Consider the following 13,261-nt stretch of genomic DNA (forward strand, 5'->3'; position numbering starts at 1 on the left):
TGGGAGTAGAGGGTGCCAGTCAGCTTACACAGGGATCCACAAAAAAAAGTGCTTGGTGTTTTTGTGTGCCCTCAATGTGAGTCCCAATTATTGGGGGACAAAAGGGTACTTTTTTCATTTCAGAACGAATCTCTGGCTGACAAATTGGATACACTATCTGCCTACAATAAGTTATGTATTAAGATTTATCACTTATTGGTGCAATTTATGGGAATGTCTCAAGGTAGCGCTGTCTGGTGAACAAACCACTTTCTTTCTGTATTAAATCAGGGTTTGCCAAACCGGTCCCCAAGATCTACCAATGGGCCACGTTTTCCAAATCACCTAGCCGGTGCACAGCTGTAGTCATTACTAACTGGCCACCCATGTTCAAATTGACCATACTGGTGTACGCCTTCTGAGTGTAAAAGCAGGTTAAGTTCATTATCATAGTTTCATTATGATCCTCCATGCTCTGTGTGACCTTGTCTAGTAATTATCCTATTAAAGTTCTGCACAGATAGGAGTCAGTTATATTAATGATATTCAAAGTTCATATCTGTTATTTCCCATTTACCCCCTCTGTAAATTGTGTTTTATCTGAGCTTTGCTGCTGCATTGGTTACAGACTTCATTTCAGCATTTCATATGCCTTATGTCATTCAAGGATAAGTGCTTCCATGGTTGCTATCTAATCATCTGCAGGGCTCTGCCTAGCAATGGTACCTTCATACACAAAAGGAGAGAAGAAAGAAGACTCTTTCTGGAGGCACTTCTTGTCAAAAACACAAAAGAATGAATACAATGTAACTTTTAGAAATAGCTATTAAAATCTTGAACCTTCCAAACATCTTTTGATATTTACAGTTAGCTATAAAATCATGCCCTTAGAAAGATTTTAATATACATTAATAAAAGTTACATTTTATTATTTAAAAAAAAAAAACATTTTTATAAGAAGTGCTCCAGAAAAGAGCCTTCATTCTTGTCTCTTCTTTTTGTGTCCGAATTTCTATTTCTACCTCATAGGTCTTTTGATTTCTCTGATGTTGATATTTTATATAATTATTGTCACCAGACACTTTCTTAACTAAATGAAGATCCTGTGGTTTGGTTGTTTGTATACATACAAGCATAGGACACCTTCCATGTTACATCTCAGACACATCGAAACTGTTTGTTTCTTGTAAGACATTTTACATGTGCAGTAAATATTTTACTTTGTATGTAAGCAAATGGCTTCTAAGAAATGAATTAGGGGCCTGATTCAGAGTTTATTATTATTTATTTACAGTTACTTATATAGCGCAGCAGATTCCATTGCACTTTACAACTGATGACAACACTGAAAGAACAAACTGGGTAAAACAGACAGACATAGAGGTTGGAGGGCCCTGCTGCAAGCTTACAATCTATAGGGACATAGGAGGGAAACACAAGGACAGGCACCAGTAATAGCATAGCAGTCCCACCAAGTTACAAGTCCAGAAGGGAAGCTATGTAATACATAAGTGCCTCAGAGGGTTATGTGGGTGGTACCTACATTTGATAGGCTTGTCTGAAGAGGTGAGTTTTCAGGGAATGTTTGAAAGTTTGGAGGCTTAATGAGAGTCTATTTGTGCGCTGGGGGGCATTCCATAGGGTGGGTGCAGCACTATGAAAGTCCTGTAACTGAATGGGAGCTAGTAGTGCGTGCAGAAGAGAGACTCAGGTCTTGTGCAGAGCAGAGAGAGCGAGTTGGGAGATATTTTGATTTAAGTGAAGAGATATACTGTAGGTTGGTGTGGTTTGTATGGTAGCTTTATATGTGTGTTTGTGTGGTAGCTTTATATGTGAGTAGAAGTATTTTGTATTGAATACGGTAGAATATGTGCAACCAATGGAGGGACTGGCAGAGCGGATCAGCAGACGATGAGCTTCATGCTAGGAAGATCAGCCTCGCTGCAGCCTTCAAAATAGATTGCAGTGGCGAGAGTCTGTTCTTGGGAAGACCAAGAGGAGATTATTGCAGTAATCAATGCGAGAGATAATGAGCGTAAGGATTCGCGTTTTAGCAGTGTCATGTATAAAATAGGGTCGTATAGATGCATGTAACATGATTTTGAGACAGACTGAATATGGGGAGTTGCAAATATTTCTCAAATGGGCAAAACCATGTGCACTGCAGATGAGGCCGATGTAACACGTGCAGAGAAAGTTAGATTTGGCTGAGTTATTTTGGTTCTGTGCAGGTTAACTACTGGCTGCTTTGTGCACTGCAATTTAGATTTCAGTTTGAAACATACTCCACCCAAATCTAACTCTCTCTGGACATGTTAAATCAGCCCCACCTGCAGTGAACATGGTTTTCACAGCGGCGGCCGAATAACCCTGCAATTACCCAGCTTTTTAAGTGCTGGGTTATTCGGCTGTTCACTGTCAGATCCCCTTCACACAGGACAGCAAATCTCTGGGACTAAAATTTAGATTTGCTCTATTAAACGGGTTTTTCGCCTGTGTGAAAGGGTCAACCCGGATCTTATTATTATTATTATTTACAGTTTCTTATATAGCGCAGCATATTCCATTGCACTTTACAATTAAAAACAACAGTGATTAAACAAATTGGGTAGAAACAAACAGACATAGGCCAGTATTCAATGCTCCCGATTCACCGTTTTTTCGGCGAATCGGGCTGTTTTCACTCCTTGCAGTAAATTTTTTTCACTGAAAATATGATTCACCCTATTCAATGTTCACTGTTCGCCGAAAGCGAACAGTGAATGCCGGCCAGTTCTCCATTTCATGCTCGCTGCAATTCGCTGGTGTATTTCAATGGGGTTTTCACTGGGATTCGCCGAGAGTTTATTCAATGCTAGGATGGTGAATTGCTTTTTCCCGAATTTTTGCCATGATTCACCATTTTGCATTCGACATCTTTTTAAGGTGAACTGGAAAGTGATCTTTTAAAATTTTTTTTTTTTTCCTTTGATGTAAAAAAATCTGTTTTTTATTTTTTTTCTGTGAAGGGGCATGCTATTTTTATTCATGTGCTTGAAGCACATTCATATATATTAAATTTTGATTACATTTTTAAAAAAAAATTTTTACATTTTCGCCAGCAGGGGGCCGGGAGCCGCTCATTAATATTCATATATTCACTGCACTCTGGTCCCGATCATTGCATATGCAGGATCGGGACCAGTGAGTGCAGCGGCTCCTTATCTCAGCCCCCTGCCAGCTCTTGGGGGGCTCTCCCTGTGTCCCTGCAAGCCCTCCTTAACCCCCTCAGTGTCCGGTGCAGGCAGGGAGGCTGCCTGCCGCTGTCCCCCAGCTCCCTGCGGCATTCGCTGCAGGGGTTAAAATTCGCTGCCAGGGGCATGCTTCCCCTGGCACGTTGAATAGGGTGACACAGAGGGCTGGCAGCGAATGCTCCAGTCCTCCGGAACCCTGCGAATGTGCAGAAAATCCTTAACAGGATTCGAAAACCAGCATTGAATACTGCACGTAGAGGTAGGAGGGCCCTGCTCGCAAGCTTAAAATCTATCTTAAACTCCAGGTCTCCGGCCCTGTTCATTTGCAGGACGGAGAACACTGAAGAAAAGATCCGGATTAACAATATCATACAGAAAAATTACCCATGTATTTCGTGAGATACCTGGGTGGAACTGCGTCACCCGGGAATTACATTTGCTGTGTGAAAGGGGTATTAAAAATATTTTGCTTTTGCGATCAACTCTTGATCAGGCCCTAAGTCAGCAGTTTTGCTGAGAACTGCAACAATGCACATACTTAATAGAAAACTTGCATGATCGGACAGAGCGCCAGTGGGTTTTATTTGCTGGAGATGGGGCACAGTGTTGAGCTCCGCCTCATTTGTATCATTTAGCCCCATTTCTTCCATGATTAACCTGTTTCTTAGCTCCACTTCCCATTGCACTGCTTATCCCCGCCCGCTTCCCTGAGTCACCCAGTGTGTCCTACTAGAGGTTCTGAGCATCTGATGGTTTTATGCCATTGTATTTATGGCGTCACCATAAATCACTGATCCAACAATCGATGGAGACCATGAATGGCGAATCCTTTCAATGAGCATCCTTAGTTTATCAAGCTCCTTTCACCAAGTCTGACTGTAAATAAGTAGTAGTGTTTCATTGTTCGAGCTATATTTGGCAGTAGACTTGGTTATTTTGTTAAAATGATTGCATTTAAATACTAAATGACAACTATGTCAGTGGGTCTATTTATCGAGCTGCATGGACCTTTAAATCATGTGGAAAAACCATTTCAAGCATGATTTATGTATCTCTTTAATTTACCAAAGGCTAAAAATAAGAGATATCAAAGGTATCTCTTGCATTCAGCTAAATAATTCATTCTTTTCATTGGAGGATGCAGTATTGTACATTAGCGTCGGACATTGTGCAGTGGCTTGGAAGCTCCTTTTTTATTTTATTTTTTATTTTTTTTAGTCTACTAAACTTCTTTAGTTGCTTAAGTAGGATAAAAGAGATCTCCTAATTTATGACTGCTATACTAATCAAATATAAATCCTATATTTTAGAAATATCCAATCCAGATGAGAGATTAGAAGCTGTACATGAAGCACTTATGCTCCTGCCACCCGCGCATTATGAGACCCTTAGATTCCTGATGATCCACCTTAAAAAGTAAGTCTGTTTCACCAATTAGAGAAGAAGCCAGAGGTGCCGATTTATGTTTTTGCTGGTGGGTGCTCAAGCCTGTTGAAAGGCTCAACAAGCAAATACAGTGGCCCGGCATTGGGACTCTGGAGTTACGGGCACGTGGGTGCTCATTAATTCCTGTGGGTGCTCAGGCCCTTGAGCACCCACAGAATCGGCACCTATGGAAGAAGCTTCAGTATAAACTGAGCAATGAGTAGAGCCAGTGCTTGCAGTGCCGGTATGCCATGCCGTTGTATAACGGCACACTTCGAGCACTCCATTCACCTGCTAAATGAAAATGCAGGTCTGAGATAAGTTCATTATGTTTATGATGTTGGGTTCTGGAGCACTGTTAATTGCTGTGATATAGCCTTGTGATTAATGACCGTAGTGTTTTCTGTATTAGTCTCCATCGCAATAATAACAGTGCCATATTCATGTTAATGCTGTGTAAGAGGCACAACCTGGACGTGTGGGGATCATTAGGTTGATAAGTTTTAAGTCAACAGTCCTTAGGTTGACCACTATTGGAGGATAGACTATAGTTCGACACATGAAAAAAGTCAACATGCAGTAGGTCAACAGGGTCAAAAGGTTGACACAAGCAAATGTTCATCAAGAAAAAGGTTGACATGAGTTATTTCATTTTTTTTTTGGTGTCTATGTCGGCATCACATGGACACCGCACGGCACTTTTATATTCCCCCTCCACGTCCACTGGGATGGTTAAGTATGAAGTTGAACATGTCTCTTTTTTGAAAAACAACTCATATTGACCATTTTACATGTCAAACTATTGACCATGTCGAACTTTTGACCATGTTGGCCTACTGCATGTTGACAAAGTTTCATACTACATTTCAAACATAACATTTTTATTATCATTATGCATAAACAATTGTATACTAATACCCCCCTTCAAGTTAATTTTGTGCTTAATTCCAGAGTTACAGAAAACGAGAAGGAGAATCTGATGAGCGCAGAAAATCTTGGTATTGTCTTTGGACCAACACTGATGCGCCCTCCGGAGGAGAACGCCATGAAGTCTCTAAATGACATGCGCCACCAGAAACAAATTGTGCAAATTTTAATACAAAATGAAGATGTCTTATTCTGATCAAACAAAGTGTTATGGTTTGCATCCAACGCTGTAGACAGCCAGTTAAAAGCAACAGTACATTAAGGTCACAAGCGGACTTTAGTATCTGTTGTGTTGCAGATACCATACATGCCAAATTGTTTACTCCAGCATATGTCTCATAGACATATATGATAGGATCTGCCCTAGAATTGAAGAGAGATTCAGAAAGATAATCCAGCCAAGTTGTTTATCTGCCTTGTTTTGTCTTTAAAAATATATTAAAAACAAAAACAAAAATTCATATCCTGTAAAAAAGAGAAAACATATTTTGTACTCAAACTAAGGCTAAATACAATAGTGTTACACGTCTCTATTTTGAAAGTATTTTGTGCACTGCAGACTGTATACAATGTTCTTGTGTATATTAGTGGATATAAAATAGGGTGTTTATTTACTAATTGTGGTCATCGAGTAACATCAATGTAGAAACGCATGGAAACCTCAATCGAAGAACAGATTTCTCCTTATTTTCTTAAAAATATAAAAATAATTGTCCGTCAGATTACAACATCATCACTGGATTTCCATCAAATAAATACATGGAAACTCCAGAAAGATATAATGATGAAAAAGCCTTAAAATAACATTTACCATAAATATGAGGTAGATACAGTATTCTTATGGGCATAATGCATTACTTAGTGATTGATTTACTAACGCATGTATCTTTCTGACTGCTTGCTGTAATAATGTCTACCCCATTGGCTTAAAAGAAATGATACAATAAAACTGGTGATTCTATGTATTTGTCCCAGTTATTGTAGCCTAATTTACTGCTTTTTAGGGGACATGCATAGTGAGCGCTATGTGCTTTAGTAAATCAGTGTTTGTGTTTTGCCTTATGCTTTCTGCCGTGGAATTGTGTCAGCACAATGCGAGACTGATCAGCCTGCTTACCAGATACAGGCAAACAAATTGATCAGTCAGATTCATTTGGGACGCTTGCCTGCAGCGAAACACACCTAGTACCTTAGAAAATGTGGCTGTTAATAGCAATTATGGCCCAAGCATCTAGCCCTAAAGGATATGGACAGTTATGTACTTTTTTCATTCTAACTTGAGTCTGTTACCATTTACAGTAGCATTTGAAATACACTGTGAATTATTCATTCCAGGGTCTGCGTCCATCCCTGTTTGTCAAATAAACAGAGACGTGAAGTTCCGACATCTGACACTTAAGTTGTAGATCCTTCCGGATGTCTGGAATTATTATTTGTCTTTCTAAAACTAGGCCGCCTTCATTGTTATTTTTTTTCTCTTCATATAAATATTTAAGTTAAAGCAACTAAGCAGAATTATACCTTATAAAGTACTCCTGTTCTATAGTTGTAAAACAGCATAGAATGTGACTATGTTGACCTCATATTTATGGTGATTTCACCATATTTCTGTTATGTATGTGTGTATGAATAAGGGCCTGATTCGGAGAAGTATGCAGTTGAGCGATTATCGGCCAAGGCATCTTTTACACTGTGCATTTGCCACGATGGTTCTGTGACGGCATCACAGAGAAGATTTATTCCCAAAGTTATTTACAGCCAGGGACTGTTTGGGGATGGTTACAGTAGTAATGGCACAATGCAGGTGTGCCGTGACAATTTGCAGGACATGCCTCTGCAGGCGTCTTGCTTCCTGCACCAATGCTGAATGGCCGTTAAGCTACTGAGAACTTGGATAATCACCTGATCTGTGATGGATGCTGCATCTTTGTTTGCAGCCACTGGGATTGCAAAGCAGTAGGTAGGCGTCTAGGTGTTTGTCTAGACCAGCTTTTCATATGATTTTTGTCATGGATTGTATGACGTTTAGCAAAAAAAGCATTAGAAATCACATTCGATACCCCATAACTCCACATAGTGCCCTGCATCATCCTGCCGGCAAATTCCAGCTTTTGCTTGATAAATATGGAGGCACTATTCCATAGTAACCACATTATCTTACTATTATGACAGGAGAACCCTAAAATGCTGCAAAAGACAGTCTTCTGGACGTCTGTTGTTTTATAAAAAGTCTTAAAGCTTAACTAAGAGCCAAGCAAGTGGCTGTTTGGATCTCAGGCCAAGTGGCTACTGTAGATCACTGAAGCCAGTAATTGTGGTTTGAAGATGACATCTCATACATAAGCGGCCTATACCAATAACCTTTCAGCCATGTTTGCCAAATACCTGGTGCAGTAATTGACCAAAGTTACACCTGGAATTTGTAATTGTTCAAACGATTCCTTGCTTATAAACAGAACTGGCTTTCAACTAGATATAGGAATTTTTTTAATTGACATTTTTACATGTTTTTTTTTTTTTTTCTTTCAAAGATTGATGAGTTTAATCAATGTAAGTTTGCTGAGTACAATGTAAGGAGGCCCGTGTTGCTGGATATATCTTCCATGCTATACAAATAATGAAACATTAGCACTTTTTCTTACCGTTTAAAAAAAAATTGCATTTGATATTGTTTTTGTTGATGTGTGCAATTATTTGTTTATATATACATTTATAAGTACGTGTTTCTTGTTGCAGTTACCCATTTTCTTTGAGGGAATAATTAGAATTTGTAGAGTAATTTGTGATTTCCCTGACCGTTATGGAATATCTGACACTGCTTTGTAATAATAACTTGTGTATATTGACTAGTAAAGGGGAAACCAAAATTAACTTAATATTTGCACAATAAACCAGCTTCCTTTTAGAGCCCCTCCCCCAAAAAGTACTTCAAGACTTAAATCCAGAAGAAATGTGAAAGAAAAGAAAGGATTCCTTGTTAACGGTGATTCTTGTAATGTAGCTGTGGCTGATTCTTTCCACCAATAGCATTCTGGCCCTATTTTGCCCGGCTCGACAGTATCTCGACAGTATCTCGACAGGTGGAATTCAATGTTCCACCTGTCAAAAGGCGAAAACAGCTGTGGATTGCCGAGAAACGGACGCAAATTCACCAATCCATGGACACTTCTGACAAAACAGATCCGACTGGTTTGAATAGGCGTATGGCGCTATTTCCCCTGTTGGAAATAGTGCTCGGAATTGAATACCCCCCTTAGTCTGGGAAAACAGACTATAGCACCGTTGTAGTCTGAATATGTTGAACCACGGGAGCTGGCTGCAATACGACCTCCATGGTTCTACAGACTAGAAGGACTATTATAATCGTTTATTTATATATTGGGATTATTTTGTATATATAACATGTAAATGCAGGTCCCATTTAAGTTACATATGTCACTAGTAATTCCACCTCAATTGATTACAGAAAGCACATATTCTGAGTACCAGTTGAAATACTGTTTTAATGCATGTGATAAAAAAAGATGACATTTTCTATTGTGCTGTGCGCAATTAGGTTTTTACATGTGGGTTGAAATACCTTTCTTATTTAAAATGATTGACAGGATTATATGACTGAGTATTTTTATTCATTTTTATTGTCCATGTAAGCAGGGTGTGTGTGCGTTCAAAAAAAGTTATATTAGGATTTAATTTGAGAATCAGATATCGTCTCTTATATTACATTGTTGCTTCTTTTTTTTCTTTTAAATGTGTTTTTTGTTTGTTTTTACCAAATTGCACCAATAAACTGGGATTTTTGCCTCTAAACGTGCAATTCCAATGGGTGTAGGCTCTTTAAAATTATTTTTAGTTCATTATCTGACATCCATCTATCACAAGAATACAATACAACATTATATTTCTAACAAACGTGGAGAACTTCAAATGATCTCCTTTTACTACCGACAACTAAATGGATATTGCACTATATGTATCTTTGTTAAATGTGGGTAAAGATATGTCCTTACATGTGTGATATCTCTTATATTAAAGCGATGCAGAATTTTGATGTTATACAGAAATCTTTCAGTCTTTATAGTGATCTTGAAGCAATATTTAAAAATTTGTGTTTTTACAACTATAGGGCTCATCAATAATACAAAAATACAGAAAGGCGGCCTAAAAAGTATCTTTAACTTGTGGTCAGCATGCTTGAACAGGAAACTCTAAGGTGTCATCTACTTACTGCATGTGACTAATGGGGCCCATATATCAGGCATAAACCAGGGCAATGCTTGGCATGCTTAAAATCCTCGATTTGAAGATTTTTGGCCAAAATGATCGCAATTCGTGAATCGGATTTTTAATGTTTAGGATTTTGCCAATCCCTCGAAGAAATACAATAATGATTGACAGAACAGTGAATCGGCCCCTAGATGTATGGGTCCAAATAAAATGAATGCAACACATTTATAAAGTCAACCTCATTCTTTAGTGGCATCCATGTTGTCAACATTGGTGACACATCATGGAGGTCAAAGGATCACTATTCTGCATTATTTCAACAGATTTTATTTTAAAACGTGCATACTCTTTGGAGCACAACTAAAGAAAAAATGGACATACACTCATAATTTTACTTTAGAGGAAATTACTTTAATGTTGAATTAGAAATAAAACAAAACAGTCGTAGTTTATTTGTAATGTAAAAATAATGTTGCTCAAAGGTACAAGGTTTTCATAAGTGAGCCTGTCTTCCAAATTTTTTTAAAAGAAGCAAAAATAGCATCTGCCATTTTCTTAGTTCATGATGTTGAACCAATCCAAATTATATTTTAGTATATCTTAAATTTTTCAAATAATATAACCATGCATTAATAGAAGTGCAGCTGTCCACTCCATATAACTAATACAATATACATTTACTTCCAGGCTTCTCCAGAATGTTAGCCTGGAAGAAGTCCCTCTCGCAGGCATCCAAGCATGTAACTTCTGAACCTTGAATGTCCTGGGCATGGAACCCTCGTAGTTGTACAATTGGAGGGAGATGAGTAGTAATGGGGTAAAGGGGGATCAGAATTTTTTTCTGCTTTGTTTTTGTTTTGTTTTCCTAACCCATATTTTTTTTTTTATTAAACAAGCCAACCCAACCGTATAGATATATTTTAAACTTCTAATGAGGAATTCAACCAAAGTAATACTTTAAAACATGGCAAGTAGTTCTCTACATACTCTGGTTTGAATAGCAGATATTGACAGTTTGAAATTGCTTTTATTGTAACCTATTTTACTGCTAAATGTGCAGTTTTATGTTTTCTTTTATATTATATTTTTTGTTTTAAATCATTTGTATGAATGTGCTTTTGAAGATGGTTTGTTATGTGAAATGATTTGAAATACTTGTAATTTATGATGGGTAAAGCCATGAATGATTTATTAAATGTGCAGATATTTAAAGTCTCTGTTTGTTATTAGTGTGATGTATGGTATGAATAATATACAGTGCTTAGTAATGCACATGGGTTGGGTTCATCAGAACAGAAAGATACAATTGTACATTCACAATGATGCACCATCAAATAAGCCTAGGAAAGTGACCTTGGTGGACTTTTACAGTAAGTTAGAGGTACATACAAAATACCAGTCTAAAAAAGTGTTAAAGAACAAGATATAGATCAGATCAAAATAACTTACACTATTTCTAGTGTGTGAAATTCAATTAAAAAAGTCCTCAGAATTGTCCTTAATAGAGTTATTTTTTTACTCCAACTGAGTAAGTTAGAGGTACTCAAACTCTGTTATCCGGACCCCAAACATTTATGTTCTAGGTCAAAAGGAAAATGCAGATGCACACTCTAAGAATACTGATAATGAAAACAATTATAATAAACTCTACAGTTTACCATCTAGTACAATTGAGATTCTTAGCATATACTTGCCCTCCTACCAGGAGCGTAACTATGCTTTATGACACCCAGTACAGTGGAAATAGCCCATGCATACAGTATGCCAAAGATGTGCATTGGCAAAAAGGGGTTATGGCCTCAATGGAAGAGGCATGGACTCATTGTTCCTGAAGATGCGCGACTGCCCCCATAGAATGGTTTGTAATTCAGTCTTACTTTGGAGAACAGCTGCCCAATACTTCTCAAATTACTGCTTTGAACTGCATTGTTTTTCATATATTAATCAGCATGTCTGATCTAAATGATGGTTTTAGAACCACTGCATGTGCACAGTGTATATTTATAGGGTTCTCTTTTTATTACTGCTTCAATTGGGGTTCCCTTCCCACTTTGGGAACCCTTTTGTTACATGATTGAAACTACTGTTACTGGGAGGAGGAGCGGATAATTGATATGGAGGCTAGAGCCAGTGCCTAATTAACCAATAGGATGATTGGTTAATTAGCTGCAGCTTAGGGCCCCAGAACAATAAATGTAAACATTTAAACTAGACTGTGTTGGACTGCAAAGGGTTAAGATGTCTGCCAGTGGACTGTGCCAATGTAACTTACTGATGGAACCATTACTTTATGTACATTGTGCTACAGCACCAGCTGGGCAGCCTATAGCCAAAGTCTCCTTCACATGCCACAAGCATTAGACCATACATGTATAATATATATAAGAGGGTGGGTTACTCCTAGTGCGCAAATTATGCAGCTGATCTTGGTCACTCAAAAGAGTATTCCCCTACACTCTGGAATTTTATGAAATATAAAAAGATATGAGAACACCAGCGCACCATATAAATTAAAATCACTTCTCCGATATTTGGGAGGTCTTAGATTCAAACTTCTGGATATTGTAGACTTTATATACAGGTCACAGATCCTTACCTAAAGTTGCTAACATGTAATGAACAAAAGGTATTGCATAGCATAATACCGTTTTTTTAATTGTACAATTCACACATAAAAATCAGATTATAAAAATAAAATTGTGTAATTACCAATTGTGTTGGAACTGTTTTGAGTGAAACAGTTCAAATCAGGATTTGTGCAAATATTGCAATGAGCCCAGGCAATCTGCAGCGGGAATATCCTGTCCAAATGGTAAATAGACTCCTGCCAGCCGTCGCCGTTACCTGGATCCACCAACATGTTTCTACCCAAACTTGGGTCTTTTTCAAGCCTAGTATGCTGTGCACATAATCCTGTACGCCTATAAAAGCGTCCCTGCCAATGATGTCCCTGAAAGAAGGTTCCCCCTTTCTCTCTGTACACATTTCCGCATCACATGACAGTGCTCTTGGTCACGTGTGCGGCTATTTTCAATGCAGACCCGTCGCATGGTGACCTTCAGTCATGTTGACCTTCATGCATGTTGACCTAATGCTTGTCGACCCAGTGATCTGAGATCAAGAAAAAAGTTTTTTCAGGGTTTTTTGTCCCGAATTTCGACACGTCAGCCTGGACACTGAAACGTAGCACCGCATCCCCTCGCATACTTCGTGCATGGTGCCAAGCTACGCTCAGCACACTACGCCCTAGTGGATGGTAGGGCATGACATACCGCCTGTCGGCAAATATTGGCTAAAAAAAAAGTGAAAAACCCCATGTCGTCCCTTTTACTGTCGGCATTCTCCATGTCGACCTAATGACCCTGTTGACCTAACCCATGTTGACCTTCAGTCATTGCGACCTTCCTGCAGGTCGACCTTCAGTCATGTCGCCCTTCATGTGTGTCGACCTAATGCTTGTTGACCTAATG

At 38.5% G+C, this 13,261-nt stretch overlaps 1 protein-coding gene across 1 annotated transcript in view; it reads left to right on the plus strand.

Annotated features, from left to right (window-relative positions):
* The window catches only part of CHN2 (chimerin 2), a 302,557-nt gene extending 292,343 nt beyond the window's left edge, over positions 1-10,214 (plus strand). Inside the window, exons 12-13 of the mRNA XM_083188957.1 lie at positions 4,523-4,628; positions 5,589-10,214. Of these exons, the coding sequence (XP_083045083.1) occupies positions 4,523-4,628; positions 5,589-5,760 (278 nt within the window). The 3' untranslated portion in view covers positions 5,761-10,214. The remainder of the gene's footprint in view (positions 1-4,522; positions 4,629-5,588) is intronic.
* The last annotated feature ends 3,047 nt before the right edge of the window (positions 10,215-13,261 follow it).

The sequence above is a fragment of the Crinia signifera genome, chromosome 5, assembly GCF_055691185.1.
Source record: "Crinia signifera chromosome 5, ASM5569118v1, whole genome shotgun sequence".
NCBI classification, from domain to species: Eukaryota; Metazoa; Chordata; class Amphibia; order Anura; family Myobatrachidae; genus Crinia; species Crinia signifera.